Genomic DNA, 23,324 nt, shown 5'->3' with positions numbered 1-23,324 from the left:
TTAAACACTAAGCCATGTGGCTGGATTCATAAGGTTTACCTGCACTGAATGAACATTTTCATAAACATACTGTACCTTTTACATTATAGTGCAGGTACATGAAATAGCTTCATTCATGTCTTATTTCATGAGTGATTAATCATTGATTCCTACATGTAATACATTAATGAATTAATTATGAATATGCAGTTCATTTTGTCTAATGTGAGTGATGGACAAGGTACACAAACCATGTAGTGGAATTAACGTAGAGATATCCAAGGTAAAATATTACTCCAGTAAAAGTAGTAGTAAAAGTAAAAATACTCTTTACCTCCACTTGAGTAAAAGTACTAAAGTATTTACCTTCAAATGTACTTAAGTATGAAAGTAAAAGTAGCATGATTTATTATGGCTCTAATGTTTTATTACCATTTCTGTAACAAGACTCTTGATTAATCAACTCATTTTAGGTGAAAAGACTCTAATGTTTATTAAAATTATCAACAGAACAAAAAAGAACAAAACACTTATTGGTGTGATCACTTCACGCTTCTTTAATTTTGACAATGTTACGTTTTTATTCACACATAAGCCAAAAGGAACCTCAGATTGTTCATAATGTAGTGGAGAAAAAAGTAAGACATTTGACTACCAAATGTGGTGGAGTTAAAGTAAAAACTCACCCAAAATGGAAATACAGATACACAAAAAAACTACTTAAGTATAGTATTTAATTACATTTACTTAGTTACTGTCCACCACTGCTAATGTATGCCTTAATGCAGGAGCAATATATTAATTATTTTAGTAATTAAGGTACAAATGTCATCAGTTATTCATGAGATTCATACAGGTCATCAGGATAACAGTCACAAAAATAGTGAAAGGGAGTGTTGTGCTATTTATCTTTGCTAAATATTACCTCATGTCATGTTTGTGGTGCTTAAACTGAAAAGTGAAATATTCCTCATTTAATAATGTTATGTTGCGGATTAAATAACTGAAGATTTGTCATGAAATCACTGAAAATGCTTGCTAAGTAGTGGAAATGAATGTGGCTCTATGAGTTGAAAATGAATGTTTGGAACTATTCACTAGCCCCACAAACCGGAAGCTGCACAGAAAAATGTCCCGCCCCCGTTACAACGGTTCCCTATGGAAGTGTCGCCACTCTGTTCTCTCTACCACTCTGGGTCCAGCTATATACAGTATTTTCAGGGGGCCAAGCAACAGGTTTTTAATGAAAGAACAATTTTAAATGACAGTAAAATTAACACATTTTTGCATAGAACCAAGATTTTTATGACTTTGAGTCTTTGCTGTTATTGAAATGGGCCATGACCATGGGTAATGGTAAAATTTGGGGTGTTAAAGAAATATTTTTCAACCAAAAAGCATGTAAGACATACAGTGTATTTTTATCTGGGTTGGCACCATCAAATAGAAGATAGAAATGAGGCTTTAAAAGATTTATGTGTCCAGACAATAAAATTGTTATAAAGTGAATACAACAATAACTTTCAAGAATAAGGTTTGTAGTGTGATGTGTGCATATAAAGGTTGGTTTTACATCAATAAATTAAATTATATTTAAGCAATAGAACACAAGAGGGAGTGTGTTATCGCGAATAACATCACAGCTGTGATTTGGTCGCAGACACGAACCGAAGGCGAGTGCCATAGATCATTACAGCTGTGATGTTATTCGCGATAACACACGGCCTCGAGTGTTCTATTGCTTTTATACAACAGTTTTTACAAAATGAAGAAAGAAAATAAATCAAAGAAGCCCTGAATTTCATAATAAATATGCTTTAATATTGACAATACCTTCCACCAAAAAGTAGTTCCACAACGAATATAAAGTTTAACACTACAAAGCAGACATCCCAAGTTGCAAAAACTCATTTCAGGGAGGTAAGAACAAGAAGAAGAGGGCAAGAACCACCAAAGGGAAAAAAAGAAATAAAAAACCTCTCGCACACACCAAAATATATGGATGATAACAGAACTTCTAGGAGCTGCTAACTGGGCTATTAAGCTAACTGTTCGCTTTACAAACACATTAATGTTCCCTACATAGTGCACTAGATTGTGTATCAGATCACGGATATATGTTCCCTACATAGTGCACTAGATAGTGAATTAGACAATTGATTTATGTTCCCTACACAGTGCGCTAGATTGTATATCAGATAACGGATTTAAAACGCGATCGGGAAAAAAGGCTGTGTCGCCTGCGTGCGCGTTTGTGTGCATGAAGCTTGTCGTTAATGGCAACGCGTCAGCGGAGTAATACCATTGTGGTGTGAAAAGACCGTGCTGTTATCACGAATATCAGCACAGCTAGAACGCTTCTCAACCAATCAGATTGTAAGGTCGGAACTACCTGTTGTATAAGAGATTTTAATTGCTTCATCTGCATTATAAAATTATTATACATTTTATCTTAATTATAAAAGTATTATAGATGAATAAAATCATACGAGATTAAATATGCTTATTTATGTCATTTAAGTGCACTGTAAATGTTATACTTCTACGTTTACGTCCGTTAGTTTTATGACGGTCCCTAACTTGTTAGGGGCAGTGGGAGCCTAAGCAGTTTTGATTTTGCTTTAAATAAATCTTGAATTTTAAAATGTAATCCTTAACTTAACACAGCATTGTAATTTTAGTTCGTTGTCTATTTTATTTGCCTATGAAATTGTAAAATAAATAGGTATTATGTGTTATTTCTACCGCTGAGGTAAACAGAAATGCCGAATGTCAATTGTTGAATATTAAACTCTCTTTACCGCAGTCTCCAGTCACTGTAAGGACTTTCACAAATTTATAACAATAAATAAAACATGTAGGTGATGTTTCTGCGATAAAACGTTTAAAGTTCTAATTGAATGTTCAGGATATGATGCATATATCAACTCGGTAAAGGCTGAGCAAGCTAGTAAGTTGCGTTTTTAACCAGAAGGTGGAATCACCGAGCTTTTCTAAACAAAAGTTCTTTCATTTAACATACAATTACAGAAACTGGCACCATGTAAATACAACCAACTATGAGCCACAAACAGCTAAACAGACGGTTAAAACAACAGCGTTCTACACAAGTCCTTACATAACCCCGCCTGTTCTACCCTATTCTTATCAACCGTGCCCCAATCTCTGCTCTTCTATTGGTTACAATTCAAGTTTCCGCCATATTCAAACCCGTCTCTGTCCGTTTGAATTCATTCACCTCCCCCCGTTTACATCTCACTAATATCATATATCGTTTATTACTAACTAAACAACCCGCTTTAGTTTATATAGTTCATAGTTTTCAAATGGAGGAACCTGAGCAGAAACAGGCAGAGAAGGAGGAATGTACAGAGGAGAAACCGAAGAGAAGACTGAGCTGCAGGAGAAAGTGTAGAGTGGACGCTTCTTCTCCAGAGAACGACTCACGACGGTAAGAAACAACACAATGGCGGCTAGCCAGCGCTAGCACAGCTCACTACGCTCGTATTGATATTACACAGCTAGTTTCTGTAACATTCAGGCAGCGTTATATTCACATTATTTACCTGTATTCCTTTAGAATTTATTTGACGTGTGAGTTAAGTCATTATGACTTCTGGCTACGAATTAACATAATGGCGCAATTAGTAGTAAAAGTGTTGTGCACTGCATTAAAACAGCCTGCTGGCTAACCCGCTAGCCAGAGTGCTAGCCCGTTTTCCAGCTTGCATGTTTATTTCCGAAGTACCAGAGGTTTTAATATAAACGTCCTTGGGCAATTGTAGCTCTACCCAAGTCACTGTAGTAGTAATTGGAACGTCGCTGGTTCAAGTCCCACATCTGCCAGACTGTCACTGTTTTGCCTTTGCTAATTGTGGCAAATGTAAATGTATCGCGACACTGACATGCTATAATAATGAATATAATTAACTGCTTTCTCTATGAACAGTTGATTTATTAAAGCAATAAGCCACGAGAGACTGTGCGTTACTGAGATTTTATCACGGGGAAGGTCCCCTAAAACGTCTTTCCCCGTGATCAAATCATAGCAGTAACGCACGGTCTCGAGTGGCTTATTGCTTTTATAAAACGGCGGTCAACATAAAATATAATAAAATACAACAATGTTCAATAAATAAATGTTTTTATTTACAAAAACACTTACAAAAAGCATTCTTCCGCGAAATCAGGTAGTCCGTTAACAGTGTTGCTAGGCAACATGAGGGCGAACATAACATTCACTTTTTCTTTTCAGTGGCGTATTAATATGGAATGATGTGAGGTGGTCATAGGTGTGCGTTTATCGGGGATTTTACAACGGCTTCGAACGCGGCTCAGCCAATCAGATTTTAGGACCGGAACTATCCGTTTTATAATACGTTATTAATAACTATTATAAAACGGATATTATAAAACGGATAGTTCCGGTCCTAAAATCTGATTGGCCGCGTTCGAAGCCGTTGTAAAATCCCCGATAAACGCACACCTAGGACCACCTCACATCATTCCATATTAATACGCCACTGAAAATAAAAATTTAATGTTATTTTCGCCCTCATGTTGCCTAGCAACACTGTTAATCGAACTATTTTGCGTTGCGGAAGAATGCTTTATTGTAAGTTTATACACAATAAATACATTTATGAATTAAACATTGTTGTATTTATTATATTTTATGTTGACCGCCGTTTTATAAAAGCAATAAGCCACTCGAGACTCCGCTTCGCGTCGTGCCATAAACGTCATCCCCGTGCTAAAATCACAGTAATGCACGGCCTCTCGTGGCTTATTGCTTTATTAACATTTGTTGCATTAGCAGAGTTTAAGAGAGGATTTGTTGTTAAGAGAGGATTTTATTATCCCACAGAGGGACATTTGTAACGTTACAGCAGCTTTCAAGAATATAAAGATATAAAAGTGTTTATACATATATTAAAAATAGAAATGTTAGCATATATGATATTAAAAAAAGCAGAATAAATATTGCACTGTTTTATAAAATGTATTTCACAAAGTATAACGTGTATTGCACAGATTTTAAATATTGAAAACTACACTGCAGATTAAAAGAACAGTACAATAAGTACAGAAGACATTTTTAATCTAAAGTAATTGAGGGAGACAAGACTAGAGAAGAGTAGTGTTGGTCAGTACATGGTACTGAGTACTGAGACACTTTTATCCAAAGTGACTTACAATTATGTCTGAGTACAATTTAAGCAAATGAGGTTAAAGGTCTTGCTCAAGGGCCTATCAGCAGCAAGTTGGCTGTGGTGGGACTCGAATCGGCAACCTTGTGATTACTAGTGCAGTTCCTGCTGCACTGAGTTACCACTGCAGTTAAGCTTTAGTGAGGTGCAGTACACTTTAGATATTTTATTGTTGCACAGACGTGGTATAAATAATATAATTAAAAGCTTTCTATATAAACCATTGTTTTATTATGTTATTAATAAATATTTACATTTGCAGCATTTAGCAGACACTTTTATCCAAAGTGACTTACAATTATGACTGAGTACAATTCACGCAAATGAGGATAACGGCCTTGCTCAGAGGCCCAACAGCAGCAACTTGGCTGTGGTGGGACTCAAACCGGCAACCTTGTGATTACTAGTGCAGTAACTGCTGAGTTACCACTGCAGTTTAGCTTTAGTGGTGTGCAGTAGTAGTACACATTAGATATCTTATCGTTACACAGACATGGTATAAAAATATAATTAACTGCTTTCTATATAAACCTTTGTTTTATTATTCTATTAATAAATATTTACATTTGCAGCATTTAGCAGACACTTTTATCCAAAGTGACTTACAATTATGACTGAATATAATTTAAGCAATTGAAGGTTAAGGGCCGTGCTCAAGGGCCTAACAGTGGCATCTTGGTAGTGGTGGGGCTTGAACCTTTACACTTTAGATGTCTTATTGTTGCACATACTGAGGTAATTGTACAGAAGATTCCAGTCTGCATTTAGTACCCATGAGTGCTTATGTACTAAAATAATTTTTAACCCTTCTTGAATTTTCTGTTTTGAAGTTGTACACACACAACAAACAATGGGTGATGTATGAGCTCCTGACCAAACACACTCCTCACAGAATGTAGAACCTGTGATTCATACAAGATATTTGTACACTATAAAAATGAATCTCCACTGCATTGTCATTGACTTACGATTTAAATAAATTTGCCTTTACCATTAAACTTGCCATTAGCCTGAATCATCTTTTACTTGTCCTATTTTCCCTCCATTAATATATTCAAACTTTTTTATAATGGGGTAATTTTGCATACGCATACTTGTCAGATGTAAACAACCTCCCTCATGCTCCCAACAGTGCAAATGTGAATTGTCTTTTTCTCATGTAGATAAAGAAAGACAAGTTAAACAAATAAGACCAAATATTGTACTTGCTTTTTATTTTATTGAGAAGCATAGTCTAATATTCCATATCGGTGAGGGGTAAGTTTGTGAACCCTTGCTTTTTATTATCTGGTGTGACCTCCTTGTGCAGCAATAACTGCAGCTACACATTCTTAGTGTTGCACCGCAGTCTGTGACTGCAGAGGTTGCTGTTGCACACTGGACCTGTGTGTTGTGTGCTGTGTGATGCAGCGTTGGTCGATCATACTTACCACCCCAGGCATAATCTCTTTCAGTAGAAATTACATCAATTAAAAAAAAAAAGTTTTATTACTTTATTTAAGATAAAAGAGTTTTTTTTAAATTATTTTTATGAAATTAACTATAAACTGTTCAAAAAATATATATATGTTTATTTGTGCCTGCATGCATGAGTGACCTTTGCATGGCTTAATCTTTTAGAATAGGCCTACATTAACCTGCTCTTAAACTGTTAACCTACACAAGCACCCATATGCAGTCATCAGAATATGTGACCCCATTGTACCTTCTCCAGAATAGAGTCAAACACAAAACAAATTGTTTTTCTGTTTTGTGTCATCACAATTATTTACACAGTGGGGTAGCCCGCTTGGTGGCTAAGTCGCCTCACAGAAAGAAGGTCCTGGGATTGATCCCCATGCGGTCCAGGTCCTTTCTGTGTGAAGTTTGCATGTTCTCCCCGTGTCTGCGTGGTTTTCATCCGGGTGTTCTGGTTTCCTCCCACAGTCCAAAGACATGCAAGTGAGGTGAATTGGAGATCCTATTACAAAAAAGCACATCCTAATAGAATGCCCCAAATACACATGCCTAAAACAAGAACAGTTTTAACCTATCTCGCAGCCATAAAATATAAATGAAAATATAAAATGGACCCATAATATTAAGACAAGATACAATAAGAAGACTCTAACATAATACCGTTCATGCCATTAAATGACACAAATGTGTTAAGCATGGCGTTAAAATCCAAACAAACATCTCATTCATTTTCACATGGGTATTCGTGTCTCTGATCAGCAGAGAGCCAGCAGTTTTGACAGCTGTTGTCAGAACATTTGACAGAAAACACTCGAAAACATGTGTTTTAATCTTTCCAAAAAATGGCACAAATGCCAAACATCAAAAACAGTCAAGTAAACCAAAGAACACCAAAATATTAGGGCTAACTGAAATATAAAACAATATGTATAGGACAGAATTTCTCAATAAACTATTTACAATTAATCATTAATGTTGCATAGCAACAAGGCTGGATACTTAGTGATTTGTGTATGCAGGACAGCTGTAGAACTTCTCTCTGTCTGGTCTCCCAATACACTCATGGTGGTTCCACTTGTCACAGTGGTCACACTGGATCTAAATTTAGAGTCATGTTGATTAGGATAAAGGTTCTATCAATATTTCTATGAAAATTCTCTTTAATAATTTCTTTAATTGGAGTTGGCATAACAAGGGCTATAAATAGACAGTTAAAACAGTAACAGTATTGTTGAATTGACCGTTGTTAAACTGCACCATTGCTTTTGACCTTGTACACCTGTTTAATATGAAGCCTGATTGTTTTACATATATTTGTTATGCAGTGACACTACAAGACAAAATGTAAGACTTGTATTATCAAAATTGTACAGTACATCTGATGTTCAGCTGCTGTTTAACATTGACCACTGACACCCACAGTCCATGTGAATTTGGACAGCTCATCCTGCCCTCTACCAACATCTGGCTGAGCTCTCAGTGCAAAAAAACCCCAAAACAGTTGTGTTTTGTGTTTTTACTAATACATTACCCAGACACTGGTGAGACATGTTGAGCCAGCTTCACTCTGTGTTCCCTTGGCTGTCTTGTTCTTTTTCCCTTTACGCAATAGTGACAGGTCATCTGCTTAAGATATTATATTGTTCATATACGTATTATGACTTATAGTTTTTACACACACAAGCGGTGTCAATTGGCCACTGACTTTGAAAGACTTTAATATATATTTGTGCATCTATAAAATACCTTGCCTAAAGCCTTTCACTTCTCTACTTACTTTACTAACAGTTACTTACAGCTATCTTTGGATAAAAAATGTAACATGAATACTAGGGTTGGGCGGTATGACGATATTACCGTATACCGCGGTATTCAAAAATGGTGACGGTATTTTTTAAATGTGAAGCGCCGAATTTCTGCTTCAGGTTTACCTTGAAAACTGAGACTTTAGGACATGCGCGCATCGACAGTGAGGGAGGGGTGGGAGGGGTAGGCGGTTGGAGCTCGCTGATTGGCTGTGGGGTGCTCACACAGAGAGATGAGTGAAGAGCCACACTGGCTAGCATTAGCTGTGAGCTAACAAGCAGAAACTGAATAACGGCTCGTCTTTAAATTTTTCAAAATCAAAATTTTTTATCAGTTCAACCGGAAATGAACACAAGCGCGTGCATGCGCGGACATGTGCTCGATTTACACTGAAGATATATTTAGTAAATAAGTACAAGTGTTGAGAAAAAGGAGCAAACAGTAATAATAACGTTACGCCCAATCCGCTGTTCTGACTCTTGTCTGCCATAGATTTTCCTGCCTATGTAAGAACTATTTTTTCCTAAATAAAAGCGCTATATTAAGAAAAAAGAATGTCTCACCTGTCGTGTAATTTGAATTATAAAATATATTGTCTGGCCCTTTAAGAAAGTGAAGCGCACTATAGGGCGTAGGGAGCGAGTGTGTAGGGAAGAGATCGGATTTGTACCGTTTCTGTGCTCGTGTTTTGCACTGAGCTTGTGTGACATGTAAAGTAGCGTTCTCGTTAACCACTCAAATGTTTGGACTTTGAATTATTTTTACATTATTTTACATCACCGTCATCGCAACATGAACATTTACATTCATATTTTTTGTTACGGTATAGAACTTAATTCTGGATTACAGGCATAACTAATCGTACACGTTCATACACTTTTATCTGTAACTATAAAGTAAGCAGTTAACTTTTGAAATATATTGAAGTGTGTAGCCTGCTATTATTCTGTTTTGTGTGGGCAGAGAGAGATTACAATGCCAAAATGTTATGTGTTAATGTTTGTGTTAAAGTGTAATTGATACACATGCATTTATACTGTGGCGCCGGCGAGTAGGAAGGCGAGCGTCGGGGCTGCGAGTGAGCTGCCCTTGGCAGTTCACTCAGTGGATTAGGACAGACACTCATTCATACACACAGACATTCATACAACAGACAAACATAAAAGCTGCCTATCCAGCCCTCACCGTAGCCACCCCAGCCCCAACACTGGGCTACACGGCCACGGTAAGTACGGACAGCATGGCCGCAAGGGCTTCTGGGTAAAGCCCGTGGCGGCCCCCTAGCGGTGACGCTACAATACTTATGCGTATTTATTATAGATCAGATAAGATAAGCAATGTTTGACGTTCAGATTGTTAAATCTTTTTATAATAAAACATTGAAATATTGTAATTACACTCAAGTGTGTACACTGTAAAGTTTGTCCGCCGACACAACAAAACCCCAACCCTCCCCTCCCGCCGCGGTAATACCGTATACCGCGGTATTTCCTGAAGACGGTATAACGGTATGAAAATCGGCAATATCGCCCAACCCTAATGAATACCACATACTTTCTTCACCTCCTTAGTATGTTCATAATAATATAACATTTCTTTAGGATACTTCAGATCTTCATGCTGTTAACAGAAATAGAAGTTTAAAAAGTGTAAACATACTCTCATTCAGTACTGGGACATTAAAATGTGCAATTTTAAATCATGTAGTTTAAATCATATATTTGAATGTATTCTTTTTAGAAGCTCACAAGTTGTGATCCACTAATTTTTTATTTTTTTTATGTGCACATTCCTTTGAGAAAAAAACCAAAATAAAGTAAATGAAATCACGCAAAAATGAACAACAATTAAAAAAGTTTAAACGAAGCAATTCGCAAACTACAATATACTGGTTACATACAACATTGGGTAATCACAAAGAAAAGTTCTTCCTGTAACCACACGGTGGCACTCAGTTCATACCGATACTTTGCCATTAAGGAAGCGCTTCAGTTCAGTACGTTTTGATAAGACCAAACATTTGGTCAACTAAACTCCAAAACGTCATTTTGTTATAAACCTAGATTCAAATAGGTATTTTACTGACAAAGACTTTACATGAAAGTACGGCCATGTACCCTTTCTTTTTACTGGGGATGACATTTTACAGTTAATTTTACAACATGTCCTCCTAAATTATTGAAAGTAATTACGATTAATAGAATAGAATATCTTTATTTGTCATATATACATATACAGGTGTAGAGCACAACAAAATTCTTTCCTCACATACCAGCTTGTTTGGAAGCTGGGGTCAGAGTGCAGGGTCAGCCATCGTAAGGTGCCCCTGGAACAGAGAGGGTTAAGGGCCTTGCTCAAGGGCTCAAAAGTGGCTACATGGCAGAGCTGGGATTCGAACTCTCAACCTTTCAGTTGATAGCCCAAAGCTCTACCCACTAGGCTACCACAGTACATAAAACAGTGGTTTCTTTCCCAGGTTAGAAACACCAACTGGCAGCTTACACCCTCAGAAATGGAAGCAGTAAAATGTATCCATTCTGGCCGCTTCTTTGGTACCCTTAGGAGTGGCTATTTTGTAATTTTACACACAAAAACACACACCTCACGGCAAGAAGGTCCTGGGTTCGATCCCCAGGTGGGGCGGTCCAGGTCTTTTCTGTGTGTGGTTTGCATGTTCTCCCGTGTCTGCGTGGGTTTACTCCGGGTGCTCCGGTTTCCTCCCGCAGTCCAAAGACATGCAAGTGAGGTGAATTGGAGATACAAAAATTGTCCATGACTGTGTTCGATATAACCTTGTGTACACTGATGAATCTTGTGTAATGAGTAACTACCGTTCCTGTCATGAATGTAACCAAAGTGTAAAACGTGACGTTACAATCCTAATAAACAAACAAACACACAAAAACACGTATAAAATATAGGCCTAAAATCAGTTCAAAATAAAGTGAACAGCAGCTCAGAACGTGAAATACAAGCACTCATTTTAACACGCTTAGGGATAATTTATCTAGGATGATGTCTATATGATCCTCCTCTTGACAACTGTTAAGAAAAGTGATATGGTGTTAGGGATTTTTGAGTTCTCTTATGTCTTGTTACATAGCTTCGTTACATAGTTAGCAGGTTGTAGCAACATCGATATAGAAGGCAGTAAAAGGGTGTGAACTGAATAACAGAGAAAATCACAGTTAGTGTAGTTGGACTATATTTTTGTTCAGACATAAGAGTCAAGAGAGGTTTATTGTCATTTCAGCTATATACAAGTACATATTGAAACGAAACAACGTTCCTCCAGGCCCAAGGTGCAACACAGTAAGACAGTACAGTGCAGTGCAGGTAGACAACATTACAATAATACGAGAATGCTTAAAATAAATAAAGGAAGACAAGACTAGAGACAAGTGTTGGTTAGTACATGGTACTAAGTAAATAATGGTGAGGTAGATTATACACAAGTTATGTGTATCAGTCAAGTTAGGTCAGACTCATTTATATAACGCTTCTTACTATGAACATTGTCTCACATCAACTTTACCCCAACTTTACATAAGCAAGGTAAATAAAAATAGCCAACGCTAAACTGCCGTTACACTTTGTAGTGCTAAGTTGGGCTGCACGGTGACTGAGTGGGTAGCACTGTCGCCTCACAGCAAGAAGGTACTGGGTGCGATCCCCAGGTGGGCCAGTCCGAGCTTCTGCGTGGGTTTCCTCCGGGAGTTCCGGTTTCTTTCCACAGTCCAAAGACATGCAAGTGAGGTGAATTGGAGATACAAAATTGTCCATGACTGTGCTTGACATTAAACTTGTGAACTGATGAACCTTGTGTAATGAGTAGCTACCGTTTCTGTTCTGAATGTAACAAAAGTGTTTAAAACATGACGTTAAAATCCTAATAAACAATTGTGGTGCTAAGTTAGGTGAACAGGTGAACAGTTCTTTGATAATAAGCAGTCCGAACCAAAGTTTTGCTTGCTTGCCTTTTTTTCGTGATCAGAAGGCGGAATCCAACGATCATGTTCGAATTCCTCTGAGCCTTAAGGCAATTACCATTCAGTCTTTAGTTTTTCTCACCCCTATCATGTTCTACATTACAGATTTGCTATTCTGCTATGGCGACATGATCTTCACATCACACCTGCATTTCTCAACCACCCGCTTAGATTTTCAGCTAAACAAGGTTTAGGTCTAAGATGTTTATTCGCTGGAAATTATAAGACAGGTAGTCACTCCTCTGCAGTTTAGGCTGAAGCTACAGTAGTCAGGAATGTCCAAAATTCCTCTACTCGCATGTCTCAGTGTATTTTGGTCCTCAGTATTTTCTTTGACATACTTTCTTGAGCACTCACTAGATGGATTGTTTTGTGGTAGGGTGTCTCACCTTTTTCATTATACTAGTATCACACGCACAATGATGCAATCTTTAACTGTCGGAGGACACCTTTAGGGCATCCTCTAATCCCACTCACATTAGTAATATGTAATTAAATCTGATTTTCTTTTTTGGTGCTTGTTTGGATCGTGTGGATTACAGTAACAGTTCCCTTTATCATAGGCAGGAAGTTTGCAACAAAGTTCCCAGGCTGATTGTGGCACTAGTGCAAAGCCATCCTTTTTTTTTTTTTTACCTGCCTGTTCCATCATTTTTAATATACTGGACTCCACATTTATGGACCTTCCATATAAATGTACTTGTGGGTATACAATTATTGACTGCAGCTAGGGCTGGGCGATTTTCACGATTAATTCGGTTAATTCGAATTAACGTTTTCACCCGATGTTAGAATGTGACAATCGCGATTGTTTACATACTTTATATTTTAATTAAAATACCAACATGTCACGAAGCAAAAACTGAGCAGACGCTCGCGGAATATAAATCAAGTAAAGTTTAATATAAAAAGGGCGAAAACAGTGTACAAAATCAGGTAGAGTCCAAAACCAGCGAAAACCAAAACAGTAAACGGAAGACAACAAGGATTATACACGGTAACGGTTAGATTCAGAAATAAGGAGCGCAAACACGATCTGCAAAACAAAACACAAACAGAAGAGTTTAATTAAGATTCACTGAATCAAAATACGGAGCCGATGAGCGTGATCAGGATTGGCTGGAAAGTAACGAATTACATTTACTCGCGTTACTGTAATTGAGTCGTTTTTTTTGTGTACTTGTACTTTTTAAAGTAGATTTTACAGCCTGTAATTGTACTTTTACTTAAGTAAGTTTTGTACTAAGAATTGTAATTCGCTACATTTTAAATCACATCCGTTACTGAGTAAAAAAATCGCGTCTGGGAAACTGCTGCAGTGAATTCTGCGATAGGGAGTCGGATCTTTTGTCTCGGTTCCTTTTAAAGAGCCGTATGTATGTAACGACTCCCAAATGCGCGAATCGGTTCCTTTATTTTGGCTTAAAGGGCCGTTCAATAGAATCGAATCATTCTACGACACATAATAGTGGTTAATACAGTTTGAAAGTTTTATGGGACTAAAATGACACATTACACATCCTTAAATGTTTAAAATGTTGTATCCACCCCCCAAATCACAAGAGGACAAAATCAAAGCTGAGCTGAGTGATTACTTGATGCCCCCCAGTGTACTGATACTGATGATTCAGTGGTGGAAACAGCACAGTACAGGCTCGTGTTCCTTTTAAGAAACCTGTAAAGAACTTTTTGTAGTTTTTTCCTAATGTAAGGAGGTTCTGCTGAACATTATTTAAAATAAAAGTTGTTTGTGAGCTATTCTTAGATATAGATAGATAAGGATATAGATAATTTAGATCTATTTTGTTTTAATTATTGTTACTTATTGTGATATCGTTATTGTTATAAAGTTTGAGTCCCTTAAAAGGATAATTATAGGTGGTGTTGTTACTATTTTTGCACTTCTGCAGCCTTTAATTACAATGCAAAAAAATAAATTTGAGTCTTATTTTAATTGCATTATACAAGAACAAAAAAAATCGAAATCGTAATCAACAATCGGGTATAATTTTAAAATAATCGAGATTTTTTTTTTTTTTTGCAAAATCGCCCAGCCCTAACTGCAGCCAACCTGTTGCTTTGTATACAGTACCATGTTCGTAAATAGGAAATAAACTTGCACGAACGCCCCCCTTGTTGAGGCATTATGTTAGACCTTGTAAACCACAGTGGGACCAGATTGGCACCAATTATATTAGTATATAAGTATATTTGGTTTTGTGTTTTGTTCTGATGCATTGCTTGTGTTGCCTGAGTTGCGGTAAAAATCATGGGCAAAATGTGAATCGCTTGGAAAAAAGTTTTAACATAATCAATATAGGCCTATAACATAATCAATATGTTTTTGTACTCCATAGGTGCTCAGTGAGTGCATTTTCTGTGTTTTGCTCAGTTGTAGCTCTACTCATTCCTGAATATTTATTAAACCTTATATCACCTGTGTGGAAAACGTAATTGCCGCCCAAACCTAATAATTGGTAGTAAATTATGACCAATATGCAAATTTCTTCACAGCACTAAATATATGTTTATCCTTCTTTTAAATACCTCCCTTATTCTAGTCCTGCTCTAGTCCTTTCCTATTTTTGATTGCAACTCCTTGGCCACTTGCACCACCCTTGTGCCTACCTAGCAGAGCTTCAGACTATCACATGCCCCCTCCAAAATGTGTCAAGTTGCTGGCTGCTTTTCTTTCCGGTCTAGGCTGGAATCTACATGGAGAGCCATTTCCCTTTTGTGAATCTGCCACCACTTATGGAGGCACCTTGAGCAAAGAAGAACCCTGTTGACCTTTCACCTCCAGACATCGCCAGTCATGACAGTCAGATGCCTGGCCAGGTCGATAGCACCACTGAGATTCAAGGTCATACTGGAGAGTGGGCTAATGGGTAGACATCAGACATCAAGGGTTAGGGATGTAACGATGCACCACAAGATGATTTGAATCGGTTATTTATTTAAGATGAATCAATATTCACTTTAAACAGCTATACCACTGGCGCTATTTTTTTATTTTTTAACACAAAGAGTAAAACCAGCATTGTTTGGCATAGTTTGCACCTACCTCAAAAATAAAAGGGCATTCATTATTTAAATCAATAAAAGATAAGCACAAATACAATATATAATTTTATTTTAAAGATAAATAATAAAAGGAAACTTTGTCATAATTTGTCTTCAATTTCATTTTGTTTAAAAAATCGTATCGTTAACCCAGTATTGTGAATCGTATCACATCTTTGGTAGGGTGTTTCGTTACATCCCTATCAAGGGTCCTTTCACCAATATGTGAGGGGTAAAATAACCCAAAATGTTTTAATAGACTGGCGTTAAGATAGATGAAAGTTATATTTTATGAAATACATACATTGTTTTAAAACCTACACAAGATTTAAAGATTGAACTTTATTCTGGCTAGCCTAATTTGTAAGCAGACACATTCCTGACCTTAATCAGATCTTTTTCTTTATTTATCACTTTGGAGCCAAACAGATCAGGGAACATCTGAGACAGGTCTCAAGCTCTTGCTGTCATATGATCCATGATAAAAATCAGTTCTTGCATTGTGTCTTTTAATGATCCACTCAGATTATCGGTCAGTGGTGAGCTAATCCCCGGACCCAGATTAGCTGATGAATGCGAGAATGTTTACTGTGTTGGGACGGGGGTTCCCACCTGTGCCCCCGTAAAATGCTTTTTGTTGGCTGTGCACACGTGACCCTGCAGCCCAGTTGTTACAAGGCCCCCAAATAAAGAAAGAAGTGGAAGGGTTTATTGGGAGTCTGAGAGAGAGGAATTTAGGAGGAGTGAGAAGTGAAGAGGCAAAAGAAAGAACTGAGGATTGAAACTGGGTTTAGGTTTTGTCCCCTACGGTGAGATGCAGCATCATAGAAAGCAGTGCTACACCAGGCTTGGAGTCTGGTATGTATTTTGTGTATATGTTTTTACACTTACAGGCCCCTTACATTCTGATGATGTTTAAATTGTGCCCATGGCACTGCTAGTGTTTCCTTTACCCCAGAAATGTATAACTTTACAGCAGGCTTTAAAAAAAAAATTTGTTCTTTTAATTACAAATTTTAGGCTTTTAGAAGCAGCCCTGAGATGTATTTTTTTTTATGTATGACTTATATAGTTTGTGTATATATGTGTATTTGTGTGTGCACATTATATATAGACAAACGTACTTTTATATACACACATGCTTATCACTGTTCTTCAGTAAATAGATATAAGGTAAACAAAGACACTTATTCTGTTTTTTTGTTTACGTAAGACTATAAGAGAACAGGATAAAACAACGGGTGCGGTGTACAGTACGCAGAACTTGTGTGGTAAAGCAATTATTTGTAAAAAGGATTTGCATTTTGCTGTTTGCATTTCTAAGGTTTGACTATTGTCTTCATTTTTGTTTCTTTACTTTTATCAGTACTTTAATAGAGGACATTAGAACAGCGTTTTAGGGCCACTGTTAGGTTTTTAATTATATGACCTAATTGTCTGAAATCCCTCTTTCGGTCTGTCACCTGTATTAAAAAAGATTAGTTCTTTGGTTGATATTCTCTGAATTTCACTAACTAGTAGTTGTGGTGGTCATCTAAAATCACAGCACATCAATACACATCCTCAAAAAATGTGAACATATATAGACATTTCTATGGCGATATTTCTGGCATTTAAATTATGGATGCAAATTTTGCTCATTTCTTTAGACCAGCAAGTGTATAGAGTGATGTTACAGTATGAAACACATTACAGAGTTTAATATCAAATCATGTTTATGCATTATTTATTAACAAACAGTGTAATATAGTGAACATGGCAGTGATGTAGAACTGTTCAAATGAACAGCAAAATCAGTTCAGCTTTCAAAATTTAGATTTTATACCATCAGTAGTGAACACTTCATTACAAGCAGTAACTAAACATGCTAATTAGTTGCTGTATTAAATCTCTTTCTGACATTAGTGTAGTTATTATATAATTAAAAACAACTCTTTCTTTATACTTAAAACAGTTTAGTCTAAAAACAGTTTAACATGCAGTCAGTATCTACACTGACACAAAATCCCTTCATTACTTTCGATTGTAATGCTTTATGGTTCTGCTGTTTATTAGTTAAGTAATATAAATGCATGAAAAAGTTTTCCTATTCAGATTGGGATCTGTGAATGCAGTATGTACACAGAACTGGCGCATGCACACCGAAGGTAGATCGGGCTGTGTTTCAAATCAGTTTTTTTTGGAGCTATGCTCTAAATTGAAATCAAGCATCAGCATTTTTAATCAACAGCAGTGATCAAACAACAACTTCTTTCAGTTAACTTTGTAATCATTGACATCCATAATTGAAATCAGTCTGTCTATTTATGTTATCCATTTTATAGGGTCCTAACGCAGGGTCACATTGTTACGGAAGTTATCGACAGTTAACTGGACAGGGCTCCATTTCATCTGGAGAGTTTCACACAAACACACTACTCTTTAATCTTTAATCACAGCAGAGCAATTTTACTTGTTGTTTTTATTTGTACAATAAGCTTTTCAAATGAAAATATCAAATGGACCAAAATATCAAGATAAGATAATATAAACAGAAACATAATACCTATTTTTGCCATTAAATGACACGTGTTGGATGTGGTGTTAAAACCTAAATAAATAAGTACAATATATTACTTTGTACTATATATAATATTGTACTATCAGTGGAACACTACATAACTTCATAGTTTGATCTATGGTTTTGTTTGCACCACAATTCTATACGATTTTCTATACATGTGAAGAGTATACAGACCCACTGGCCAATTAATACGAATATAAGGACCCCCACTTTAAGACAGCATCAGTTATTCGTTGCATTGGTTTCACAAGGTGTTAATGACATTTTTTTATATTTTAACATGACCACGTTTATGCTGCAAATCATTTGTTTAACCACATCTCAAAGATCTTTAGGATTTAGATCTAGCTACTGGTAAGGCTAGTGAAGTACATGAAAATTGTTGCCATGTTTATAGAATCAGTTGAAGATGACTTGTGCTTTGTGATATGGTGCATTACCATGCTGGGAGCAGCCAGTAAATAGTGCTAAATTGTGAAGCTGTGGCATTCAAATGATTCTCTAAACTGTGAAACATTTTCAGTCTTTGTACTTTCGCTTGCATATCCAAGTTTCTCACCTCAGTGGGGGTTTGTTTTAATTATTTAAATTCATGCCTCTTGTGGTCTCACATTTTCTCTTGTAGGCCTTCTTTGAGAAGAGGAAGTTCTTTCAGCTTTCGTACACCTGGTCCTCAGTGGGACTTCACTTTGGTGAGTACTATGCACCTTCATTTTTATTATTATTTTTTTTTCCTCAGAGACATGCTCTGCATCAACATGTCAGGAACATGAATCCTACATTTCAAACACTGTCCCTCCATTGATTTTCATTTTCACCTTTAGCCAGGAATTTAGTTTAGTCTAGTGGTTGTAAATGTGATCTAGTGTGACTTAATGATAAGAGCTCTGGAAGTGCCTGAGTTCTGGGGTTCGAATCCCAGGTTGGGGTCACAAATACAAAAGGTGCATTGCATTACGTGAACCTAGCCAGTAAAACACATATCAATGCACCATTAGTCCCAGGCCTGAATAATTAGGAAACAGGACAGGTTTCATGTAGTTGTATGTGTTTCATTCTGACATTTTTACCTAAGTAAGAATACAACTAGAGAAACGCATTGATCAGGTGGTCTATACCAGATACTGCATTGGACCACAAACATTTAACACACTCATATCTCGTAAGGGGGGAAGCTACTCTGTGATATCTGCCAAATACCTATTTCTATTAAACATATACTGACTGAATGTCAAACCAAACCAAAATAGAAACAATCCTCAATTTCTAGGAAAAAAAACTGGTCTAAAAGAATGCATCTCAAAAACAAGATACTAAAACAACACTGGACAAGGGCAATAGACTGATATAAACATTACCCACCCTTCCTGCTGTGAATATCAGACTCAGACTCAGCTTTATCATATCAGCTTTAGAATATATCCATTGTGTAAGCATGGCGTAAAACATCTAAATAAATACTTTAAACCGAATAAATAGGAGGGGTGCATCAGGAGGGTTGCATCAGGAAGGATGTTTGGCATAAAAACTGTACCAAATTACAGTACAGCCTCAGTGGAATAGTTCATTCAGCCATTAACTGATCATAATGGACAAACTAATGTCAGTTTTGTGGGTTAAATTAACCATATCTGTTTTATTGGTTATCTTGTTTTTTTTAGGCAATAGCAAAACCTGACTGAGTACCCAGTCATGTTTAAATAATGTAAACATTGTCATTGTGTGCCTGTAGGTGCACTTGGGAGGGTGTCATGAGCTCAAAGTGCTTTCCCTGTTCGTAAGGTTTCACCTTGAGCACACCCATAGTACAAGCCTGTTCTGTGTTCGCTCTGGTACTTCATTAACTTCAGTGCTGATAACGTCATTGTTTTGTTTAGTTTCTAACTCGTTCACATGGTTTTCTTTCCGGCTATGTCCACTGCTAACTGTGGTGCGTATCAGCCGGACAGCAGCGGTGACCAAAAAACACACACCACGTTTATCAACTGATAGGTTTCCCCTAGTCTGCTGTGGTAATAATTAGATTTGTGTTTAGCAATGTTTTTCTATTTATTCATTTATTTAAAGATTTAAAGACTTTGACTTGAGTTGCTAATCCTCCACTGTTTATTCACCAGTTAAATTTAACTGCCTATAAGCTGGTAATTGGGGCATTGAATGACCAATAAAAAATAAAAGCTTTTAAAGTTCTTGAATAGCTTTGTTTTTAAAAGTTTGTCGATACAAAATGACAAACTTGGCTTAATTATGTGTATATTTTACATCAGAGCTACATGCTGGGCTAAATCCAGTGAGGTTTTTTTGTTATTTTTCCATTTTTCCCCTTTTTTTTTACTCAGTCCAGTCAATCAAATCTAATTACAACCTTGCTGCTGCCATTAGGGCTGTACACTGTCATGTATGCTGCCACTGACCGCTTCTTTTCACTTGCTTGAGACGTATGGAGAGCCACGTATTGCCATCTGTGATCAAACACCCCTTGTGTAGAAGCCTTGACCGGCCATAATTGTAGCAGGCACACAGCCAATCGTGTGTCCATGTAGGCTGATACACGTGTGTCCGGTTAGTTCTCTGGTTAGTTGATAGCACAGCTGAAATTCAAAAACCTGATCTTAGCTGTGGTGGGCTTTTTGTAATGCATTAGCGCCATGTGTAGTGTATTCCTACCTTTGCGCCCATTGTTTCCCAGTGAGACCAGACCTGCCACAACCCTGACTAGGATAAAGTGGTTGAAAATTAGGAAAATAAAAAATCAGAACTGATCTGTCTCAGTTCTATGCTAGACGATTGTTCTGGCCTGAAATGATGATGATAATGACCATAGGCAAGTTTAATACTTAAATAGGTTCTCATTTTGCCTTGCGTGACTCGCTCAGCTGGTGCTGATAAACATCTGAATCTCCGATACGTCAAGTCTGCCCTTGTCCACCCCTCTGTCTCGGAGCAGAGTACAACACCCCCTAACCCCCTCAGTTCAATGCCATTTAAAGTAAATCTGAACTGCTGCTTGATTAAGAACAGAGAGCAACAGGCTCCATTAAAGAGGGAATAAAAGGCCTGGAGAGTTCCGCAGTGGATGAAGGCCAAATGAAACTCTAGCTATTGTAGCTCTGAGGTAAATGATGGAGGAAGAGAAAAGGCATTCTTTATCCTGTGCCAAATGATTGCTTTGATATGTGTGTTTTTTTCTCATCACTGGAACACATGGAACTCATTAAGCATCCAATTATGCTATCACCATTTCTAAATCATGTTTGGGTAAATAAAGGATCTTTCTCATATGCCCCATTCACTGCTTTTTTTATGTCTGTGCCAAAGTCCTTCAAGGTGAAAGAGTCTTTGATGCAGGTGTAATCTTATGGTGTAAGTTAGGGCAAGTTGTTAGTGTGTGTTTGAATAAATGAGTAAATGTTTGAATGCGGTGAACTGCAGTGGATGGAACCCACCATGCTCCGGATGAAACGGTTATTAATTAACTCTCGGCTGTTTATTTGTTTGGGTATTTGTGTAAATGGTCTAGAAAAGCATGCCAGCTGTACAATATACACATACAGACAAAAAAAAGATATATACATGGAGATGATTCAGCCTTTTGATGGGGCTTGCTAAATGATCTATTGATCTCTTGGTGGCTCAGTGGGTAAGGGTCCAGCATGGGGTCCTTTCTGTATGGAGTTTGCATGTTCTCTTTGTGTCTGCATGGGTTTTCTCTGGAAGCTCGGTTTCCTCCCACAGTCCAAAGACATGCAGTCAAGTAAACTGGAGATACAAAATTGTCCATGAACTGATAAACTGATGTGATCCTGAGTAACCAGTAACTACCTGTCCTGCCATGAATGTAACCAAAGTGTGTAAAACATGACATTAATAAATAAATACTAATAAATAAATACATTATTGATATCTTGGACATAACATTATTAGTTGAGTCGCTAATCTTGTAATTTACCATGCTAGAATCATATGACTAGTTGATAGCACCATGTATTTTTTTTTTTATTAACCGCTTTATTTTGCTCAGGGCAATGGTGGGTCTGTTTGCTTGCTGTCTGCTTGTTCTCATCAGTTCCAGCGTTTAATGTATTTTACATATTTTGTTAAGTTTAACAGTGTGGACAGTTATAAACAAACCAGTGCCTTTTCCACTTTGGAAAATACAGCAGTTGTGAAATGGAAATAGTTATCGGCAGATGTTCCTGTGAAAATGCCTATCAGGCAGGTTGTGTATTCAGGTTTCTGAGTGCTTTGCATTACTGTTTTTCTTTCCATTTTAGTCTGGCGGCTCATAACGATGAACTGCCTCTGGTTTCTGTCATGATTAGGTTCTCGGCATCTGTTTATTTTGATTAAAATACCAGTTACTATGTATCGCCATGCCCATTTGAGATCCTCCAATAGCAGGCAGTCTAGCTTTTCATATATTATTATATAAACTATGTTTATTCTTAGTTATATTTAAAGTCCTTAATTTTTTAATCTTGTTTGCCATGACAATCTTTAAAGCTGCGTATTAAATGCTCTTCTAAAATCCTAATAAAATACATTTTGCTTGTTGTACTTGAAAGACTTACCTAGATTTAATTACCTTATCCCGGAAGCTGCTCTTTACCTTTATCTGAGTAGTGAACCAGTGGTTTAGTACATTATGCAATTTGGGACTAATCCTTTTATCACTAGTCAGTTTGCTGACTCCTAGTCTGACGCTGGTCACATGTAGAAACAAGTGAGATTGCAGGACCAGTGTCTGGATTTGCTGATTTTCACTGATCTCAGCACAGCCAAATGTTATTGCTAATATATGCTTACAACTGTAAGAGGGACGGATTGATGGGTGGAAGGATGCATGTGTGTATGGATTGGATGGAGGATAGGCAGAGCTGCGTTCATTACTGTAGAATTTTACTGTTTATATGGTGTGTGAGTCGAGGATCACTCCGGTTTACAAAACAATAACTCTTAATCCGAGTATGAAAACTTTAGGACCATAACATACAGCTTTTACGAGTTCATGTGTTACAAGACTGAACGACATCTCCGTATCAAGCACTCTGATTGGCTTAGTTATGTAACCGAGCCTGGTAGTGATGCACTTGCTTAATAAAGAAATAAATACACGCTATATTCACAAATTGTCGGGAGCAAAACACTTTATTAACTTCTTCTGTTACGGTACCGAATAGCGGACAGCTAGAGCCAAGCAGGCTATTTTGCACTATGGAAGCCCCAAAGGGTCAAAACACACTCACTTCGCATAGA

General features: G+C 37.1%; 1 protein-coding gene across 1 annotated transcript in view; it reads left to right on the top strand.

The window, feature by feature from the left end:
* The first annotated feature begins 3,262 nt into the window (after positions 1–3,262).
* Positions 3,263–23,324, top strand: part of net1 (neuroepithelial cell transforming 1) — a 46,038-nt gene continuing 25,976 nt past the window's right edge. Inside the window, exons 1-2 of the mRNA XM_062994720.1 lie at positions 3,263–3,430; positions 18,694–18,760. Coding sequence (XP_062850790.1) covers positions 3,306–3,430; positions 18,694–18,760 — 192 coding nt within the window. The 5' untranslated portion in view covers positions 3,263–3,305. The remainder of the gene's footprint in view (positions 3,431–18,693; positions 18,761–23,324) is intronic.

Source organism: Trichomycterus rosablanca, chromosome 1, assembly GCF_030014385.1.
Source record: "Trichomycterus rosablanca isolate fTriRos1 chromosome 1, fTriRos1.hap1, whole genome shotgun sequence".
Lineage (NCBI taxonomy): Eukaryota > Metazoa > Chordata > Actinopteri > Siluriformes > Trichomycteridae > Trichomycterus > Trichomycterus rosablanca.
This window is presented reverse-complemented; position numbering and strand designations above follow the sequence as displayed.